General features: G+C 37.6%; 1 protein-coding gene across 1 annotated transcript in view; it reads right to left on the reverse strand.

Annotated features, from left to right (window-relative positions):
- Positions 1–786: 786 nt before the first annotated feature.
- HCRTR2 (hypocretin receptor 2) overlaps positions 787–23,079 on the reverse strand; it is a 37,899-nt gene continuing 15,606 nt past the window's right edge. The window contains exons 3-9 of the mRNA XM_061990480.1: positions 20,555–20,733; positions 19,723–19,966; positions 12,487–12,602; positions 8,102–8,322; positions 6,633–6,754; positions 5,333–5,533; positions 787–1,179 (exon numbers count right to left, since the gene is read on the reverse strand). Of these exons, the coding sequence (XP_061846464.1) occupies positions 986–1,179; positions 5,333–5,533; positions 6,633–6,754; positions 8,102–8,322; positions 12,487–12,602; positions 19,723–19,966; positions 20,555–20,733 (1,277 nt within the window). The 3' untranslated portion in view covers positions 787–985. The remainder of the gene's footprint in view (positions 1,180–5,332; positions 5,534–6,632; positions 6,755–8,101; positions 8,323–12,486; positions 12,603–19,722; positions 19,967–20,554; positions 20,734–23,079) is intronic.

The following is a 23,079-nucleotide window of genomic DNA, read 5'->3' on the forward strand; positions in this document are numbered from 1 at the left end:
GGAGCTTTTCCCATAAATGGAAAATGGATTAATGAGTACTTGATCTTCTGGTCCTATGAGATATCACTTCTATAATTTCCAGAGAGAAACATTTAAATTGTTGAAAAGTCAACATTTTCTTGACATATAAATCTGTTGATTGTGTGATTAATATTAAATGGCAGTTGAGAGAGAAATTGTGAAAGCAAGCAAGATAACCATGTTTTATATTTTAAAAATCCTCAGAGATCTTCTGAAGCAACACTTGAAGACATTACAGACTAAAATGAGCTACCAAAGTTAAAATGTCCTGTTCTCCAGGGGTGCTGACAATTGTTATTCCTATTGGCCTGAGTAGGAATTCTGAACTTATAGCACCGTTGAGCATTACATAAGTTTTATTTAAGTAGTTACTTTTTAGGCACTCGAGTCTGAAGAAAAAAAAATAATTGGCTATTTAGTGTGATCTTATGAAAACATTTGTGACTTGTAGCACTTTGGTTTCACATCTTTGAAACATCTCTGTGCTTAGAAAAGTAGCCTAGAATCTCTCCAAATCAATTTGAAGTGAAAGTCATATAGTGAATGTAGAATTTACCACAAGTGAATTAGCAGAAAAAGCAGTGCAAAGTAATTGCAGAATAGCACTAGTGCATAACTAAGCATTCCTTGTAACTAAGTCACTCATTTATAGAAACAGTATAAATAAATGGGGTTTGAGACTTCTTTCAAATACTTAGAGTTCTTTATATTATCCATTTTAGAACATTCCACAGCATCTAAAATATATAAAAATAAATATCTACAGTATTTACAAAGTATGATACATTCCAATCTTTAAAAAGGTTTCTAAAGACACGTTCTTTAGCTCATACTGAGGTAAGTAGGTTTCTGTAAGACTGAGAAGAAGTAGGAGAGGCAGTCATTTTGAAGGAATCCCTTTGTCCAGTTGTAGTCACAAAAGCATGTGACATTCTCTGGTGGTCTTACATGTATTGAGCCAAAGTCATCCTTGCTGTAACTCTATTGAGGTAAGTTTAGTTATGCTAGGGACAAATCTGTTCCACTCTGCATTCTCCGTATTGCCAGTGGCTTCTGCAGAAACTCTCACATCTTCATCTAAATTTGAAGTCATGTTCATCCCTGGTATGTGGACAGGCAGTTCCACTGATTTCAGTGGGCTGAGTGTAGCTGGAACACCTGTAAGATAAAAGAAATATTTGAAGATTCTTTTACTGTTTGTATAAGGTAGCTGACTGGCTCACTCTGTGAGTGTCAATTTCTGAACATTATACAGGTAATTATCTATTAAAAAAAGGGTCTGCCAGAAAATGTTCCAAATTACACTTGCAAATTTAAAGTGAAGAATTCTTGACTAAAGTCCAAGTGGATTTCTGATGTATAAACCTTATTTTTCTTACTTTTAAACATTTTTTTTAATGTGTCTACTACTTATTTAATATGCATTCATCCTGTGGTTTCTTATCCAAATGTCACTGTGACCAGCAGAACACTACAGCTTTCTATTTACAAGTCAATAGCAAAATTACAGAATAGTTTGGTTTGGAAGAGACCTTTAAATGTGATCTAGTCCAAACCCTCTGCCATGAGCATAGGATGAGCAAGGAGAAGTGAATGATGACGAATAACAGATACAGAGTAAAACATAATCTACAGTCACACTGTCATCTGGTTTTCATGGCAGTAACCTTGCTTTTGCCATATATGTAGGAATGGCAACACTATTGGAGAAGAGCAAGCTGAATTTAGGGGAAAAAAATCCTCCTATAGTAAGGAACATACTTCTTCACAGGTAATTAATGTAATTAGTTTTAGATACACATTTTAGGAACAGATTAGCTGTCCTTGGAGATACTAGTTTCTCTGTTATCAGTATGTAGCTTATATAGTGCTAGCCTACAGTGGCTGAGAACACAACAACAAACATTCACATCCCTAGGACAGGAGAGATGAATCCTGTATTTGCAATCCCTTGTAAAGTCCTGATGGGATATAACATACAATGTAATGAGAAATATCAAATAACAAATTATATGCCATTTTCCATCAATTCACAAAGCTAGGGAATTGCTCAATCGTTTCAATGTTTACACAGAATTGGGAAAGCTTGAACAACTTCTGCCTTTCATTTCAGACTGTATAGATTTGTTTATCAACTTGTATTGCAGAAAAATCCCATTTGTCCCTAAATGCATACAATAAACCCAATCAACATGAAAGAACAGAGAATATGAGAAAATAATGTGAATTTCTTATTTGATCAGTCCAATTCACACCAGAATGTATGGTAAGCAGGTCATTTGAAATAGCCAAGAACATACAGATAGTTCAATTTGTATACCCAATTTAGTTAAAACATTTGTTATAAAATATACCACCACTTCAAATAATTATCTCTGAGTAGACTATAGCTGTTTGTAAACACTTTGCAACTCCAGGGAAAATTTTTTTTGTACTTTAGGTACATGTTCTTTATTTACTTAGGAGTCTAAAGGAAGTATAGATCCAAAGAAAATCTCTCTATAAAACATTACTATCTTAGACTTTCCCTGACTGCATCTACGCTTCTGAAATAAAGGAGATGAAGCCACTTTTCATCATTTACCAGCAGTCCTGGCTCACCAGGGAGGTCCCACTGGACTGGAGGATGGCAAATGGGACACTCATCTACAAGAAGGGCCAGAAAGAGGATCCTAGGAACTACAGGACTGTCAGCCTGACCTCAGTGGTTTTAAAGGTTTTGTTGAAGGTTTTAAAGCAGAACATCCTGAGTGTCATTGTGAAGAACTCAGTACAATCAAAGGTTCTGGTCCAGTTAACATGGCTTTCATAGAATCATGGAATCATAGAATAGTAGGGGTTGGAAGGGACCTTTAGAGATCATCTAGTCCAACTCCCCTGCAGAAGCAGGTCCACCTAGATCAGGTTGCATAGGAACATGTCCAGGCGGGTCTTGAAGATCTCCAAGGAAGGAGACTCCACAACCCCTCTGGGCAGCCTGTGCCACTGCTCCATCACCTGAACAGTGAAATAGTTTTTTCTTATATTTAAGTGGAACTTTTTGTGTTCCATCTTCATCCCATTACGCCTTGTCCTGTTATTAGCTACTATAGAAAAAAGGGATGTCCCAACCTCCTGACACCCACCCTTTAAATATTTAGAAATGTTAATAAGATCACCCCTCAATCTCCTCTTCTCCAGACTAAACAGCCCCAGTTCCCACAGCCCTTCTTCATATGAAAGATGTTCCATACGCTTGATCATCTTGGTGGCCCTGCACTGGACTCTCTCCAGCACTTCCCTGAGGAGCCTAGAACTGGACACAGGACTCCAGATGAGGGAGTCCTGCCCCTCACCAAGGCAGAGTAGAGAGGGAGAAGAACCTCCCTTGACCTGCTGGCCACACTCTTCTTGATGCATCTCAGGATGCCATTGGCCTTCTTGGCCACGAGGGCACATCGTTGGCTCATATTTAGTTTATTATCAACCAGGACTCCCAGGTCTCTCTCTGCAGAGCTGCTCTTCAGCAGTTCGACCCCCAGCCTGTACTGGAGCATGGGGTTGTTCCTTCCCAGATGCAGGACTCTGCACTTGTCCTTGTTGAACCTCATGAGATTCCTCTCTGCCCAACCCTCAAGCCAGTTGAGATCCTGCTGAATGGCAGCACAGCCTTCTGGGGAATCAGCCAGTCCTCCCAGTTTGATGTCATCAGTGAAGTTGCTGAGGGTACACTCTGTCCCCTCATCCAGGTCACGGATGAAAATGCTGAACAAGACTGGCCCCAGAACTGATCCCTGTGGAACTCCACTGGCCACAGCCCTCCAACTCGACTCTGTGCCATTGATCACCACCCTCTGGGCTCTGTCATTCAGTCAGCTCTCAATCCACCTCACTGTCCACTCATCCAAACCACACTGCCTGAGCTTTCTGATGAGGATGTTATGGGAGACAGTGTCAAAAGCCTTGCTGAAATCCAGGTAGATGACACCCGCTGCTCTCCCCTCATCTAGCCAGCTGATTATGCACTCATAGAAGGCTCTCAGATTAGTCAAACAGGATTTCCCCTTGGTGAAGCCATGTTGACTCCCCCTGATAACCATCTTATCCATCATATCCTAACCATCTTAACCATCATATCCTTCATGGCTTTATGAAGGACGGGTCCTGTTTGACCAACTTAATCTCCTTCTATGACAAAAAGACCTGCTTACTGGGAAGTCTGTGGCTGTGGTCTTCCTGGGCGTTAGTAAAGCCTTCAACACTGTCTCTTGCAGCATCCTCTTGGATAAACTGTCTACCCACAGCTTGGATTGACATACTCTGCAATGGGTGGAAAACTGGCTGGACGGCTTGGTCCAGAGAGTGATGGTGGAATTAAATCCAGTTGTCAACCAGTTACCAGTGGTATTCTCCAGGGCTCAGTGTTGGGGCCTGTTTTGTTTAACATCTTTATCAGTGACCTTGATGAAGAGATTGAGCGCACCCTCAGTAAGTTAGATGATGACACCAAGCTGGGCAGGTGTGTAGACCTGCTTGAGGGCAGGAAGGCTCTTCAGAGAGACCTGGACAGGCTGGATAGATGGGCTGAATCCAATTGTATGAGGTTCAATAAGGCCAGGTGCCAGGTCCTGCACTTGGTCCGCAACAACCCCAGGCAATGCAACAGGCTTGGGGCAGAATAACTGGAGAGCTGTCCTGAAGAAAAGGACCTACAGCCACCTGAACATGAGACAGCAGTGTTCCCAGGTGGCCAAGAAGGCCAATGGCATCCTGGCTTGTATCAGGAATAGTATAGCCAGGAGGACTAGCAAAATGATTGTCCCCCTGTACTTGGCCCTGGAAAGGCTGCACCTCGAATACTGTGCCTATTTCTGGGCCTGTCATTACTAGAGGGACACTGAGGTGTTGAAGGTCCAGAGACAGGCAACAAAGCTGATGAAGAATCTGGAGAACAAGTCTGATAAGGAATGTCTGAGAGGACTGGAGTGTAGTATGGAGAAGAGAAGGCTGAGTGGAGACATGATCACTCTCTACAGCTACGTGAAAGGAGGTTGTAGTGAGATGGGGATCAGTCTCTTCTCCCAGGTAACAAGCAACAGGACATGAAGAAACGGCCTCCAGTTGTACTAGGGGAGATTTAGATTGGAGATTAGGAAAAACTTTTTCACTAAGAATGTTATTAAACAGTACAGTAAGTTCTTAATTGTAAACACTTTTCTATCATTGCATGATTCTCAGGTTCAAATACTGTTTTATGCACAATTAAATTTTACTTCCATTGCATCAAAAGACAAGGGAGGGGTATACTACCGGTGGGTAATAATTTCAGTACCATTTGCTGGAAGTGTGTTTATGTTGGTCAATACAACATGTTCTGAAAGTTTTGAAATGTTATCAAAATTGCTGATCTGGGTGGTCAAGGATTTCCGACTCTCAGTACTGGCACGACCTCTGGAGAGCCGTTCATCATGGTGACTGCGAATGCCAAAGATGCAACAAGAAAATGCTGCTTTAAATTCTTCTCTAAATTTCCCTGTCAACCACAAAAAAGACTCATGAAAATATCGTATTGTAAATCATATTTCATCAAACTTTATAGATTAGAATACAGTAGCTATCTAAAGCAAAATTAACCCAAATCACCCAAACCTTTTTCTAATGTAGAAGTAGGAAATCACAATTTTAACATCTTGGAGAAAGACAGAAAAAAGTTATGTAAGAATGTCTGTGAGGTATGGTATGAAGCCTAAATGATTCTTGGCTAGACAGAGTGGATAAACTAGACTGATTTATGAAATCACATCATGGATAGTCTGTTGATTAAAAACATATCTAACAAAACCAAGTAATTGAGTAATCACAGGCTTAAATGACTAAATCATTACTGACGTGAAATGAGAGGGCACGGCTGATTTGTATTTTATCTTGAATACATTTTTAAAGAAGATTGAAAGTGTTCAACAACAAATAATCTGCTTTTTTGGGCTCAGAGTAAATTGTTCAGGTTATCCTCACAATACACACCACAAAACCATTTACAGTGAGCAAATGTGTAGTGAGGAACAACAGACTTCTGCCAACCCATACTTAGCCATAATATCACCAGTTTAGGTCCTGATTCTGCTGTCCATAGTCAAATAAGACAAACATAAGTTAAGACAAATCTATGCTAGTAAGAGCATCTTGCCTGTTTATTTGGCCTTGAACCTAGTTGGCACAGTCTGGTTATGCAAATACTATTAAAGACCCACAGCCTCCAAAAGCCAATACCTGCATATAAAATGCCAAGTGGGGACAGCTCCTGGCCTGTGATACCTTTGAGACAGTATCTGAAGACTGTTTAGAGAATGGTAATTGTTTCACTCCAGAGTCATGCCAGGGACTTCTCTATCAAATTAATGACATGCACAGTCAAATTCAAGCTCCTGGATTCAGGCCCTGGCACTGTTTAGTTTAGTTGTAGGTAGATAGCCTGAAGGTAATAGGATACTTCAGAAAACTTGTTCCAAGAAGAGGATCTAGCTCCCGCCAGAGAGGCTGAGCTGATGTTACACAGCCATTAATCTTATTTGCTATGGCTCATTACATTCAAACTATACATTAAACTTGAATTCTAGGAAACTGTAACTTACCACTGAGGAAGTTATAAATAATAGGATTGGCTGCACTGTTTGCATATACAAGCCAGTGTGAGAATGTGAACCAGGCGTATATAGTTTCTCTGTCATCGGCATGATTAAACATCCCAAAAACCCTACAGAAAAACAAAAGAGAACCTGAAAGATGACAAAATTAGAAACAATATAATAAAGATTTGCCAGCTTCTAGCCCAATTTTCTCTCTGATGATCTACTTGCAGTATCACAGAAAAGCTGGTTCAACAGTGCTCACTCTCTTGGGAAAACGAAGTCCTATCCCCAACCCTCAGCCTCCTGTCTTGGTGGCTTAGCCATCAGTACTTTACTTTGCAAACAAATGTCAGCTGGTGTCAGATAAGCCACGAAAATATGGGAAAAGTTGTTTTTGACTTATTCTTGTCATTGAGGTTCCTGGCTATAGCCTTGCTCTCGAATAAAGCAGGGAGTCTTGGGAGTGAACAGGCTCTGAATTGGCCCCAAACTGAGGCCACCATAGCAGCTTCTGTCCTCCAGAGAAATCTGGTTTGCCCAGATTCCTTACAACTTACTTTTGCCATTTAAGTGAAAATCTAACTGTGGACCTATTCTGATATTGTAGTTGAGGCAGCCTGTAGAGTTCCTCTGTGGTTCAGATTGTAGGTGGCCTGAATTGCCTTCTGGAAATACTTCTTTCTCTCCACATTGTCTACCAAGGGAACTGAGGCTGAAAAGTACTTAAATTAGGTCTCAGGAAAGCGCCAGAGTTGAGAGGGATGTATTTAAGTCTTAATATCCAACTTTAAACTTTTCTCTAAAAACTAAAGTATTCCTCAAGCACATTGGTGTGGTTATGTTTTAGACTGGTTATATTTTAGGATATTAAAATCTTCTGATATATGTTGCTGCATATCAATAATCCAGAGGGCTCATGAGATATAACTATACCAAAGCCTTAGCCTGTCAGGCACTGAATAAAAAGAAAGAGTATACACAAGTATGTGTCAAATGAACAGGAGTAAAAAGTGTAAAAAAGAAAATCTTAGGGTTAGACTAAGGTCTCAAAATCGTACATGATGAGGCTTGAGTTTGAAAACAAGATTTCACAGACCTTGGGGCCAAGCCACAACACAAGACTCTCCTATAGTCTTCAGCTGTTTCTTTAAGTAAAAGATACTTCCATGGTTGCATTTACAAGAAACAAGCTGTAATCCCATGTAAATGACATCTTTTGATGAGGAGATAAGCTAGATCATTTCCATGATGAAGAGCTTGCTAATAATGTTCCACAATCTGTCCTTTAGTTTGAGCATTATGGTTAGACAAACATTTTTCTTTTCAACTATATGCTTATTTTCTGTTTCCTTATTGTGAAATAAGTAAGTTTATCCTCCAAAAGTATCTGCAAGGATAACAGGAATCTTGAAACAGGGGACTTTTTAGACACAAAGTTTTACCAAGTGTTTACATTTTGGGATAAACTTTACCTTTTCAAGACATTGAGGATGCTTATTGGTAGATAGCAAAGTGCGAAAACCAGGAGGACAACCATTAGCATACGTGCTGTTTTCCTTCTTGCACGAATCTGTTTTATTTCAGCTGCCACAGCGCTAATCTTTGACTTTGTTGATTGTCCTAGCCCACGGGGTTGTGCTGAGGACTGCAGAGGCTTCCATTTTTTCTGAACAACAGAAGAAGTTCCTGGGATCTAAGAATGACAAAACCAGGGGCATTTGAAAAACTGGCATGGTGGGTAGCTATAATAAAAAAAAAATAGACATGTTGACATACACAATACAAGCTTGCAGGGAGAAGTAGGAGTTTTTATTATGTTAATTGATGTAGCTGCAAGAGGCAAGCCCCATTTCAGACACACCGCATAAATATTTATGTTTTATCCAAATATATCAACTGGTGTATTAAGATTTTCTTCTCACATTCCTTGCCCTGCTTGAGTCTTCAGTCTATCACACCAACCCTATTGCTACAATTACGTTGCCATAAAGACCTACATTGCTTTTCCAACTGTAATGACTCTATGATTCCATGAATAGTTTGTTTATCCCATTAATATGCTCTTAATTTAAGATACTGAACTGCTTTTCAGCATTGGAAAACAAGGATTTAAAGCCTACATTAGTTTTAAGTGCCATAAAACTTCCAAGTATGCAATCTAGATGACAGAGGCAGCTAAAGAAACAACAGCTGAAGCGGATCTCTCTGCAATACTTTTCAAAACTGAATGTGCATACAGTGATAAGTGGAATCATAGAAGAGTGCCAAGACATAGGAAGAATTAGATTAGCCAAAGACATCTTGCAATGGGTAGATGTAGCACCATGCTACTAAAACAAACAAAAAAATTGATCTTTGTTTTCTGTGTCCTCACATAAGCTGAGTCAAACAAAGCATTTTTTCTTCAGTTCTTCAAAATTATTTCCTGCCTACAGACAAATGTGAAAGACTACAGATGACAAAGACATCAGAGAACTCCATTATAATGACATTTATAATGTTTTCAATGTTATACATTGTGAAAACCTTTTGGGCAGAAATACAGCTTTATTCATGCATCATGCAACTGCCTGTGGAACGACTAGTCTCATAGGTGTACAATAATTCAGGTTTAAAAGTATCTGTAAAATTCAAATTGTCTATGGTAACATTTTAAAAATTAGGTCTTGTCCACTCAAACTGACCAGAAAAAAAATACATTTTTTATATTTACGTAAAAAATAAAGCTAAAAAAGGAATACTGGTTCTAACACAAAAGCATGGGCATTCAGAATTGTTCTAGAATAGCTATAATGTTGGTTTTGGGGTTGGGTTTTTGTTTGCTTTGTTAGTTTTGGTTTTGTGGTTTTTTTGTGACTAGCTTCCTTCCACAGGCAAGCCCTTAATTTAGCATTTATCTGCACCATCAAATATGATTTACAACTATTGAAATGTTTTGGCAAATTGTGTTGTAATAAACAGGGAATCAATGAAGCAGAAGAGGAGATATACTATAACATCTGTTTTTAACTAATGTGTTTATAGACACAAAGAAAAAAATCTCTCCCTTGCACTTACTTCCGCTGAGGGTTCCCACCCATTCAAGTGAATTCATCAGCATCACTTGTCTGTCCTACTGTAAGGGATTTACTCTACTTAGCTGTGTGGTGTAACACTGCAATGTATCTTTGGCATGCACTACTGAGATAGTACACTAAGATTCTGATTCTCGCTTATCAGGTGTACTTTGATGTTCTGTTCTTCTAAGTTTGAAGCAGAAGCTTTTCAATCCTTTTCAGTCTCACTGAGTTACCAGACTGTAGCAAGGACTGGAGACAATATCAGTGAAGTTCAGCCAAATGTCTCTCTCTTGATTATATCAAAGTTTCTCTTGAAGAAATTAGTGACCAGCTTTCATTGTAGCTAAATGCAGTTTAGATAAAGGGAAATGTTATCTTGGCTCAAAATCGAAAAGGGCTATTTGGACAGAAATGTTAGATGTGAGAGTGTACATGGTTTGCTCTTGTGTGTGCGGGTAGACGGGTCTTTTCAGGTATTTAACCTGACTTTACTGGCAAGAGGTGATAAAAGGTAAGACCATATACAACACGTATTAAATTGATAGATCACCAGAAGTTCGTATCAAAAACCTTTCTAAAAAGCCCTATTTTCCTCAGTCTTTACCTGGCCTACACAGGGGCTTTGAGACTGTTACCCCAATAGACAATAATACAGAAAGAGTTTTATCAGGAAAAAAAATAGAAAGAAGAGCCATATATCCAGAGATGATTAGCTGAACCAGTACCATCTAAGGACCATAACACTTCAGAAGAGAGGGCGTGTGCATGCCCTACAATATTTACAAATATCGATTTATGTAAATGCCCATATATGTGTTACAAGCCATAGAACAAGAGGAAATGGCCTCGAGTTGTGCCAGGGGAGGCTTAGGTCGGAGATTAGAATAAATATCTTCATTGAAAGATTTGTGAAGCACTGGAACAGGCTGCCCAGGCAAGTAGTGACACTTAGAGACATGGTTTAGTGGTGGGTGTAGCAGTGCTAGATTTACAACTGGATTGGGTGATCTTAAGGGTCTTTTCCAATCTAAATGATTCTATGATTATGTATGTACAAGTCTACACATGCCAGCATAATGCAACTATTTGCTTTTCAGTACTGAATCATAGAGATAATTGTGGAGAATTTGTGTAGTTCCAACGAGTCACTGAAAGCCCACTAGCTTTGTCCAAACAGGTACTAAAAGCTGCAGTTGTTTCTTATGCACCTTTCCTCTATCCCCTCAAATTGTTATCAAAGATTTTCAAGCTACGTGAAGATTAAGAACAATTGCTTTGCATTGACACAAATGGACAGTTTGAGAGAATAGGTAGATTGTAAAAAAAGTATAGACACAATTCAACAATGCAGAGCATCTCAGAGCTATGTTTGAAGTTAGTTTCAAACCTAACTGAGCAAAACCTTTGTTTGGGTGAAAAGTCCCCTCAGATTGTAATGGTTAAATTCTACCTTCAAATTGTCATATTATTTAAGATTAAATGTGAAATTAAATCAGAAATAATAATTTAAACATCAACTCTGGATTAACTTAATGTGATTAGAAATGGAAACAATTGCTATTATGATGTATGGATGATAACAAAATACCTTATAGCAGATTTGTTTTTTCATACATTTTAGTTATTTGCAAGAGATATGTTTTGTCAGTGGAAGATTTGATTTTTACTTTTAACATATTTATATTTAGGATTCTAAGGTCTACTTGTGATTTCTCTGAGAGAACTGCATGAAAAATGCTCCTGATGTGGCAGATATTATTATCTGGTCAGGACAGTCTCAAATTTGGATGGTAACAGACTTAATGGTGAAAGAGAAATTAATCATGCTCATGTCTTGATGTAAATGTCAGCCACTGTTAGAGCCATTTGAGCAAGCAGTAGAGGGAATATCTTGCATCATGTCTTCTATAGGATGAGTTTATTGTCCTTTAGAGAATGACAGGACAGTGGAAGGCAAAGGAATATGTCTATAGAAAAATCCCAGAGAAAGCAGAACACGGAAGAGAAAACTGTTGATTGATGCTCCCAGAAAATTATTCTCAAGATGAAATCACTTAGCTTGTTGTAAGGGGAACTTTTATGAAAAAATTAACATCATTTTTTAAATGAAAAAATTCAAATCATTTTTACCACTTGAATTCAAATATTCCTTGTGTGCTTGGCTTGCTTGGGATTTTTTGTTTAGTATTCCTGTTTTCTTTTCTGTAGTTTTAATTTAATAGTTTCTTGGAAAAAAACAATGTTCACATTAGAAACCACATCATTTGTCAGCAATTCACATCAAATTTTAGTAGTAACAGCATGCCTCACACACTTTCTAGTGTGTTCAGATGGAAACTACCATAAACCTGAGACTTTGTAGAATGAAAACTAAAAATTAACAAAAAATGTACAGACTACTAACTTTTGACTGCCACAGGGGATATTAGCCCTATAAATAAAGTCAGCTAAGGTTTTTTGGTAAGCATTTCAGCTACAATGAGAGAGATCTTTCTTCTGCCTATAGTCTATCTTTCTGTTGCCTTTTCCTCTTTCACCCTCCAAGCCCTTTATAGACATGAGAAAGAACTGAGTTATATTCAGCCTGACTGGATATTCAGCCTTCATTTTTTAGGGCACCTTGGAATCTATCCAAGGTAGTTGTAAGCCAGCAGTGTCACTGAACCTGGTAACAGTGCTGGATGTAAAAATCAAAGTCCTAAGTGATCAGATGGAGCATATAGAGAAAAAAAGTTGTAAGTAGTAATCTGCACAAAGTCACGACAGCAAGCAAACAGAGCTGGTGTTAAGTGACTTACCTGGCGACACCACAGCTTTCGAAATATTTGCAAATAGGCCAACACCATAAGACACAGTGGTGCCATGTATGTCACCAGAAAAAAGCATGTGTGATACATTTTGGGATAAACCTCAGCTGGAAAGAGAATTCAAATAGGAAAAGTGGATTTAAACATACGTACATTTCAAAATCACTTTAAGTCAAATTATTCATATAGTTATATATGTGTTTCTCCAATTCAATAGGTTATAATGGAAGATGTGTCCAGGATTTTATATAAGTTCTTTTTCTATTATTAACATACTTTTATCTCAAGCATCTCTTATATAGTATTATTGCTTTCATATCACATTATTACTTTGGGTATGAAGTCTTAAGAACTTATACTCTTTATTAAATCAGTGAAAGATAGAAAATTTCATTATTTAGATAATTATCCAAGCTACCTCATCTTTGATGTACTTAGGTTGTGTAACTGCCTTTAGCTTTAATTCTGCAATGGCTACCATGTATCCCTGAATAAATCACACAGTTTCTGGTTTATAATCAGAGAATGTAGACTACAGCACACAGGTGGGAGGAGAGACAGATTTCTTAAATCACCTTTTGGTGGCAAAATAAATGTGAATATGGCTCAGTGATTTATTATTATTATATTTAGAAATATAGAATTAATTCAGTCAGGTACTCTAAACTTAGAAAATTTCAGCTTTTTACTTAGCTTTAAAAATAACGAGTTCCCTCCCATTGTGCTCTCGTTTCTTGTTCTGTTTTCAAAAGACAATTTATGAGTGTTATTTGCTCAGAGACAATCATCTTAAAAGTGCTGTAAGTGTATTGTGTTTTAAGAATGTTATAAGATTATAGCTGAATCATCAATGATGGCCTGGAAAACTTGCTTTTGTAATTTCAAATGCAGATTAGTATTAACAAATGTTGATGTTAACTACAACTTAACATTTAGAGATGACCTTGGAAGAGGAATGAATATTATGGAAAGTAATGACACCTAGCAGTAGAGAAACTGTGCACTCTATGGCCAGTTAGATTGCATGGCAATACTAAGAATTGCATTTTGGCTAGAGTAAAAAAGGAATGTTTATGTTAATTTCCAGAATTTCTGAATGTTTCTAGATTATAAGACCTGCAACAGAAACTCTGCCTTGATTGTAGTTTCAATTAAAAAAAAAAGAAAACCACAGCTGCATAAGATAAAAATATTGGTGAGTCAAACAATTTCTGCCTCTTAAAGTGATTGAAAGTGTAGACCCTATCAAACAAGAGGTCCTTTTTGCATACCAAGAGAATCCTTTAGAGTTTGTTTAGACAAGGAGATACAAAGACTTGACCCATAGCTCTCATAGCAAGGAGGAGTACTCCATCATGTTAACTTCAGGCTCATCCTCAAATCCAGATCTGAGTGATATTACAGTCGGTGTTGGGCCTGAAAGTGCTGTCTGGTTTATCAGTCAGAAAAACTTCAGTGCCAGGGAAACTTGATATAGCAAGAGAGAGCCCACATTCATTGCTAGCAAAGGTGATAGAGACATGGCCATTTGATAGTTCTGATGAATCAGGATTCAAAAAAATAGTTGTATGAGCAGCATTTGGTTCCTTACTTGCTCTAAGATCCTGTAGCAAAGTAGCTTACCAGCTCTTAACTAGCAGCTGCACTTACTAGCTCTCGTCAATATCCCAGGGGGAGGTAGACCATTTGGGACAGATTTTTTTTATAGTTGGTGATAAACTAGGTTTGTGTATTGACTGATGATCTCAAACTTACTTTTACATTCCAGAAAATGCAGCCTCACAGAAGTCTTTTCAGACAGGGAAACGCCAGCATGCATGCTTAGCAGGTGGAGAAATTAAGGAGAAGCTGGAGGAATATAACTTACTGGGATCACAGGAGGTCAGAGCTGAAAGCACATTCTTTCTGCTTCGAAGGAGGTGCCACCTGCCTCATCAATGCTCTGCAGGCAGCCAGGCCCCTTTCAGGTAGAAGGATAGTACATATTTAAAAGGCCATCTGGAGTTTATGGCTTCCAATTTAGCATTCCAAGTAAAGTGAAACATTAAATAAGCCTAGCTATCTACAAAGAACTGAAGGACTAGGTTGGAGGAAGATTCTAACACTTGCCTTTGAAGTTTAGCCACCTGGAAAGTGCCAGCTGCTAAACATCAAAGGAAACCTGTCCTTCCTCCACCCAGGGCAAAGCCCTTTGTAGAACTTTTCTCTAAGAATCATGACTCTGTTTAGCTTCTCAAGCCAAAGAAAAGCTTTAAAGCTGTTTGACAATCATAGCAGCAAGAAAGAGGAAGGGCTGGTTTGGGATGCTGTTCATTTATCAAATGAGTGAGTTCCAGGCTTCTTGAACGAGAACATCAATCAGTCTATGGTCCTGGTTATATATCAGCTTTCTGTCTAAGACTGCTGAACCTCTTACTGTCAAGTAGAAGAAGAGAAAAGTGTCTTATGCCTTCCAATGTCACTGAATGGGGTTCAGGACTGTGGGAGAGCATTCTTAGCTGGAGTAACCGTCTCTTTAAGAAGAAATTAATAATTCTTACATCACTGGCTGCTATTTTGCTGAAAAGATAGAAGTGAATAAAAAGCAAAAGTGGCTATTGGAATGTGACTGGGGTAAGATTCATGTTCCTGCTCAGCACCAGCCATCACTAATCAGTATGATTACTCAGTATGAGAAAGGGACAGTATGCTAAAACAAGGCTTCTGTCTGCTGCAGGGGTTATTAAAAGGAATTTAAACTTTTCTAGAGCTTGCTTCTGGGCACCACGTTTCAGTCCAGGACTGTTGTTCAATGAAGCAATGAGGATGGAGATTGAAACTACAGCTTCTGGATTTTTGCCAGATTTTTATGACATTTGTGTACATAAATATACACATACATGTATACACATACATATGTATACCAAGTAAAAACAACTAGTAAAAACATATCAAAGCTTTTGATATGTTTAGCAAATGAAATATTCCCTTAAGCCTGAGATGAAATTGGTACTCCTAACAGTTTCCCTCAGAATAGGGAAAAATAAGAAGACTGTCAAGTTTGTTGAGCATCAGTAGACAGTTCCCAGATTGTCTAGTCTCAGGAGGATGCCTACAGGGTGTTGGAGTTATCAATATGAAGAAATAATGCAGATAAAGTAGTGTATTTTTAGAATAAAACTTAATAAATAGGGATGTTAGGAATTGGGAGCCCATAGTAGAGAAAATTTGACCACGCAACACAATTCTTTTCAAACTGTATTCTGATGCACTTAGAGAGAGCTAATACTAAAATCACATCTTCAAATCTGATCTATTATGCTTGAGTTATCAATTCATGATAATAACAAGCATAATTCTAGTATTAGTAATATTCTGACTTCTTTCTGCATTAAAATGTCACACATTTTTTTCCTTAAATACTAAACACTTTGATAACAAGATGCATAAATCTTAATGTAATAATGTGGTTTCCATCTATTTGTTTTTCAGAATTAATACAATACATTTTTGTACTATTTTATGAGTACTCTAAGAAGAAATAGAACACAAAGTCTTCTCTTCTTTTCCATTCAACCATGTAGTTTTGGGAAAGGATTATCTCCATATTCTTTTTATCATTTGCAAAGGGTTAGCCAATGTACTTTGGCTAAAAATCATTTCATGAACAGCTCTAATAGAACATATTTAGCTGACTAGGACACATGGTGAACTCATTTTAGTATACATTTCTTTTATTTTGGCACTTTATCATCACATTCAGCACATAGCAATTACAGACCATTATAGAAATGTGGCCAACACTCGCTCCTTAAGTGAGCCTGCATAGGTCACATGTTGGATCCCTCTGTATTCCCAAATAAAATATTGTTATGAGACAGTACTTGAAATGAAAACCCCTCAGCCTAGAATTGGCAATGAGACTTATATTCAGAAATGCCAGAAGCAATTAAAAAGAAATTGAGCCCTGTTTTAGGCTGAGCTATTTCTCCATTTGCAGTCACTGGCAGCTCTCCAATACCATACTTGAACTCTTATTAGTCAGGGTGGCCACTTTTTGTTCCCCATTAAGGAGCCCAGGTATCACAGTGCTGATCAGATATTCCTTCCAGAGACACTCATCAGGCTTGTATGGATTTCAGCAGAAGGACCAAAGTCTGGGTAGGCATCTGTTCTGGCATCTCTGACATTTTCCACGACATGGGTTTCCCAGCTAGTCAACTGTAGCACCTCATGTTTCAGTGGCTCTGAATTTCCAGAATGAGGTGTTTCAAAACACCTTGAGAAGTGTCATTAAGCACTTCCTTTTTGCAGTCCCAAACTTGACTACTCCCAATTTAACGTCTTTGGGACGTATCGTGTACATGACGTTCCGCAAAATTTAGTTGATTTACCCTAGTTTTAAATAGCATAACATGGATAAAGTTCTAAACAAAGCAGTAAACACACAAATATAATCACTTTTCTCTAAATAGATTCTCCTATTAGATTTGCTCAGAGTCTCTTCAGTGTGTGCAGTATTTACATCTCCACTTTCTCTTTGCTTATACAGCTTATTTGTAGAGACATGAGATTTTTTTCCTCCTGCAGCCTCCTCTTACTTAGCTGTCTTTGACTCTTGATATCCCCAGAGTAAAAAATGGTGAAACAAAATACAGCAAAAGTGAAACTATTTTTTAATGAAAAGATCATCTCTTTATTCCTTCTTCTGGCCTCAAGCCTCACCATTATTTTCAGACTGCTGCTGCCCTGTTATGCTTGTTCTTCTGTTCTTTCGTTTGAAAGCTTTTGTGATTTCAAACCCTGGTTTTCAGTAGAAAGACTGCATCTTCTATGCTTTGGCCAAACTCCGTGTCCTTAGACATTTTCAATTGAAAGGAAACTATTTGTAGCTAATGACAGTCTATTCTCCATAGGATAATATATGGTTCACTCTACATTTACTTAATAATTTCATTATTTGAGGAACCTACTTGTAATTTAACACACTCCTTCTCTGAAATTACTATAATAAGCTATTATTAGAAAGTGGATAGGATTATTTTTATAGAGGGCTGAAATACACCAGTAGAATAATTAGCAATGATGGTGCAATATCATTAGAAGAATAATTCATTAAAAAGGTAGCAGGATAAAAATAGGATTATTATCTTTCAGTGGATTGAAAAGCTTCCCATTTCAGAAAACTTTAATGCATTTTTAATGTAAAATTATTTTAATTCCATGCTCAATATAAGTTTTTTAAAAAATTTAAATCATTTTGAAGTGTTTGCACTTCATTTCTGAAGTCATACACAAAAAGAACTTCATTCTGTGCACAAGTACTTGCCTCTCTTATACCTCTTTCATCTCCAAATCTCTTCAAACATCCAAGTGAAGGCTCACAGCATAACGTGAAGATCAATAGATTTCATTTGGACAATACACTCCATAGGAGTAGAGTCTTGCAAACATATCGGAGTCTTTCTTTTTTTTTTGTGTAATGGGTGCTTCAGCTCAGGCATATCTGTGGGCTGCAACCACTTCAGTGCAGCACTGAACAAGAGGCACTCTTTAAATTAGTTCCAAGGCTACTGCAGACTCTGAAGTCAAAAGCAACTCTTTCCTATTGGGAATCAAAAAGCAGCCAATGCAGATCTGGACATTTTGGGATTGCATTTCCCAGTAAAGTTCTCTCCTGACTCCCTAATTAATTAACCACATCATTTTAATTTCCTAGGTTGATTAAAGAATCCTTGATGCAGATCTAATCTTGAAGTGGTGAAGGCTTGCATAATTAGTTCTGTAGCCAAAACAAGTGGACACAAATTGTACTTGGAGAGAATGGTGTGAAAGAAAATAGTCACGTAAATACTGCAGCATCCAGCAGCAGACTGAGATATAAAATCATTCACAGATGAAGAATGAACAATAGAAGTAAAGAGCAGATGTGTCCTCTCCAATGAAACAAGAAGTACAATACTCACAGCTTACCAGAGGCTTCCTCTAATTTACAAACTTTCAGCCCATCTTTGTCTGCAAGGAGTGCCAGCTAGCTAATGACCATCTCTGTCCCCTTGACTTGTCCCAGAGGACTAACTGGGATAAAGGGCTTAAAGAACTGGGAATGTAATAGCCAGTATCTTCTCATTAATCCCATGGTGGCCCAACTTACAAAACAGCACATGGAAGAGCCCTCAGCAGTTTGAGTTGCTTAAGCTAATTTATTAGGATAATTATGTACAGGTGATCCAATGTATTTGATCTTAATTGTTCGCAGGATTGGAATCTTCTTCTCTGGAGACAGCTCTGGGAGAGAATCTGATTGTGCTTTAGTCTGACTCGAAGTTATTAAACAGGAACCTTTTAGTTACATGTTTGGGCAAACTTGGCTTTATTTTCCCGTGTGTGAATAGTAGTGTTACTGATGGTCATTATATCCCGTGTCAGAGTCACAGCATGAAACTCATACACTCTGTTAGCGCTGGAGCAAGGCCAAGGCCCACCAGAGTTAAGTCGTAACCATTTGGGTGGGTGGCTAACACCACTTGCTGCCAACAGAGACAAACTAGAAGTAGTTACTTCCTGGCAACCCTTATGGCTTCTTACAGCTGAATTAAAATTCAGAACGAGTTAGATTCAAAGTTAATCTGGAAAGGCAGAATTACACATCCTGGATAGAATAATTTGTAAGTGATTACATTTACAAAGTTATGGAAGTGATCTCGTCCATGATAAATTTCAAATTGTAGACTAACTTGCTAACCCGTATTGATGACATCTCTGTAAATTCTGTAATGACATGTAATTTTCACTGACGTCTCAGGAGATATCCAAAAAGACTGCTCAAATATCAGCAACTGGCAAAAGCAATATATCAGGTAAACAGAAATTCTGTTCTTTTTTAGTTATTTCTTAAGGCTAAATACCGAAGTCTTTGTAAACCTGCAATGCCCATCAATCACTGAATTATATAAGCACAAGCATTTAAGGGTGGGAACATTTCTTCCCTCTGGGAAACATTAACATGGTCAAGTCACAAGCCAGCCTCATTCATTTAAACTTGTGTTCAAATGTACTTTAAGTCTTAGCAATACAAAAGAAAATAGGATTTCACAGTATTTGAAAAATGGTAGTTCCAGGAAAGCTAGATAATTAAGAATGTACTGTGATGTGTTTATATAACTTGACTGCATATTAATATGTCCTGATATTTTTATTACATAACAGCAGTACAAATTCAGTCTTTACGGTCAATGACACACTCACCTCCCCAGTGCTCATCACACACTGTGAACAAGGTGGTTTTATTGGCTAATCCTGGGAACACACTGCTGCACTCCATAACAATAGCCTGAGGAATCATTATGATGCAGGACACAATCCAGATAATTATAATGCTGTTCCTTGCTCGCTTGGCTGTGCTTTTAAACATCAAAGGGTGACAAATTGCATACCATCGATCCAAAGCAATGCAGCTAAGGGTTAGTACAGACACAGAGACTGAAACTGTCTAAAGAAAAGGAAATATCATGTCAATGTAAATGTAATTTTTCATAGCTTTAACAATTACTTAAAGTTGGGGTTTTTTTCCCCAGAATTTAAAAAAGCATTCCTCTTTAAAACACAATTTGTTCTTTTTCGGCAATTATTAAACAGAAATTATTTGCAGGAAACCACTTATTTTTGCATCACTTCTTACAGAATTACAACAGATACCCTTATCTGCTGTAATCTCACCAGAATCAATAGGACAATTCACAGATTAGGGTGCTACTTGAACTGAGAAGATGTAGCAGGGTCAGACTCTGAAAGTGTAAATTTATACAACTTTGACTTTGCAAAACTTCATCTGAATAATTAATTTTAAAATATTACACGAATAATTAGATATTTTTTCCTTTGTAGAACAATTTTGTTCGTTTGTTCAAAACATATTCAAAAGTGGAACAGTCCTTTAATCCTCAGCAGCTACCCTTGGATATCTACTGGAGTACCAGGGATAGACTTCCATCAGATTATCACTGTTAGGAAGATGCTGTTGTTCTTTCTCGTTTTTTTGTAACATGGATAATGTATGTATAGTGTAGTAAAACAATACCTGTAAGTAGGGAATCACTTTGCAGAGGGACTGTCCAAAGAACCACGTTTCTGTGATGTCCACTACTAAAGTTGCTGGAAGACATGTAATTGTGACCAGAATGTCAGCCAGAGAGAGATTCACTATGAAATAGTTGGTAACTGTCCGCATGTGATGATTCTTCCACACTGCAATACAAACTGAATTTGGACAGACAAGTTAGTGAGAGGGAACTGACTTGGGGAATGCTTCAATAGGAAAACACTTGATGTTGCAGAATTAAGGAAATGTTTGTGTCCTTTGTTTAACACAGGATATTTGACTATGCAGTTCTGTGCAAAAGCCATGCATTCTCTTTTAAAGTGATAAAAAGAGGGTATAGGAAGAGAAAATCTTAGTACATAAAGAGTAGTTTTCCACAGACCACAGCATGGGAAAGTCTTACATATAAACCAGTTTATTTTACTGTAAATTCTATTGACACATTATTCATATCTATTTTAATCCATTGACTCTAGTCTATGGCAGTACCAATTACATTTGTAGAAATCTATCTTTTTCTTATGCTAGAACAATGCTTAATTCAAATTGCTACCACACAGAATCTTGTAAATTGTATCAAGACAGCAACCATTTTATAAAATACTTTGCTGAGCATAATATATCTGCTGCATCTCCAGAGAATTTCTAACTGTTGTCTGGGCAACTGTGATTTAAGGTAAGTAAATAAAGGTAATTTTGCAGTATTAAGCACCATTCATTTTAAATGTGGTATATTTTTGATTATGACTACTGTGATCAGAAGCAGCATCTACAATACGTGTCTTTAAAGGTTTCTTTATATTTTTTTCCTCTTTCAATTTGAAAGGCTTTTAGAAATCAGGCAAATGAGTCCTTTAACATGGTTGCACTAAATGTATAAGCTAATACATTAAAAATTAAAAAATGAGTCTAAGAAATTAGCCTGAAAATAAAGATTTTAATAACTCTGGAAACAAAGTCCTGAGAGATTGTAGCAGTCAATAGCTTTTGGATGTTTTAGGTCTAATTACTGAGGCACAAAATTTTCCATAAACACTGTTATACTTCTTGTAAGAAAACAGTACAACTCACTGTACATCAAAGATTCTTCTCTTGTAAACGGTAATTCATCCATCATGCAAATCTGGACAAAGATTCAAAGTATCCTCAATCTGCCAGGTTATAGCAATATCACAGGATCACAGAATCTTAAGAGTTGGAAGGGACTTCAAAAGACCATCTAGTCCAACCCCCCTGCTATAGCAGGACCACCTAGAGTAGGTCACACAGGAACTCGTCCAGGTGGGTTTTGGATGTCTCCAGAGAACGAGATTTAACAACCCATCTGGGCAGCCTGTTCCAGTGCTCCATCACCCTTACAATGAAGAAATTCTTCCTTCTGTTTCTTTGGAACCTCTTGTATTCCAGTTTATACCCAATGCCCCTTGTCCTGTCATTGGACATCATTGAGCTTGGTTCCATACTCCTGACACCCACCCTTTACTTATTTGTATACTTAATTTAGTTATATTAAATAGATCACAGAATGCTAAAGAACGGTTAGACGGGTTCTCAAGAGGTTGTCCAAATCTAAAATGGAATCAGTTAGAGTTAAGCCATTCTCTTATTAAACCAGCTAAAACAGCTAGGAAAAAAAAATGACACAGACTTTAAGGCCCATAAGCTCTCAAAAGCAGATGCTTCTTTAGATTCTGAGAAGGATGGTTCTAGCTGCATCAGTTGATCTAATAAAATGTATTACTTCATTCCACAAATCAACACAACTACAGCAAGACTACCGCTAAGCCATTGCTGTCAACCCAACATTTTAAAATGTGTTATATTTGAAGATATCACGGCTCTCTTAAATGTGTTAGAGTGTTTATCTACTTTCCCTATTTATAGAAAAAAACAAACAAATTCTGATGTCCAGTCTACTTTGGCTGCTATTGGTTTTTTTTTTTTTTTTTCTGTTCACAGACTACAATGAAGAAGAGCTTTTCCTTGTGGCAATGTTTCACCTATGAAAAGACTGTTCTTGCATCTTTGCTTAGTTTTCTTTTCGGAATGTACAGCTCCAGAACTCTCTATCTTCTAATGCTGGTCATTTTTAAAACTTCTGCAGCTGTCCTTATGGTCTCAGACTGCATAGCACCTTTGCTGTCCAATTTTTTTTTCAGTGGCCAGAATTGGCACAATCTTTATCTGAGACCTTACTAGAACTTTAGTGGGAGCTGAAATTGGAGCACTTCTTTATGAATGCTGTCTTTAGACATTTAGGGATATTTAGGACAAAGAGAGAGGCAGAAGCAAGGTGGCCTTCAGTTTCTCTAAGATAAGGGGATTTTGTCAACTACTTCTTTAGGATATAGGCTTCCAAGTTTCATTTAAAACTGCTGTTGTGCCACAGTAGAAAAATTAATTTCCAGATTCTATAGCTTGTATGAATTTAATCTTTGATACATATCTATCACGCTCTTGTAAATGCAAGTCAAACTCCTCTGCAAAGCTCTTCACTGAATGAT

Source organism: Colius striatus, chromosome 2 (genome assembly GCF_028858725.1).
Source record: "Colius striatus isolate bColStr4 chromosome 2, bColStr4.1.hap1, whole genome shotgun sequence".
NCBI classification, from domain to species: Eukaryota; Metazoa; Chordata; class Aves; order Coliiformes; family Coliidae; genus Colius; species Colius striatus.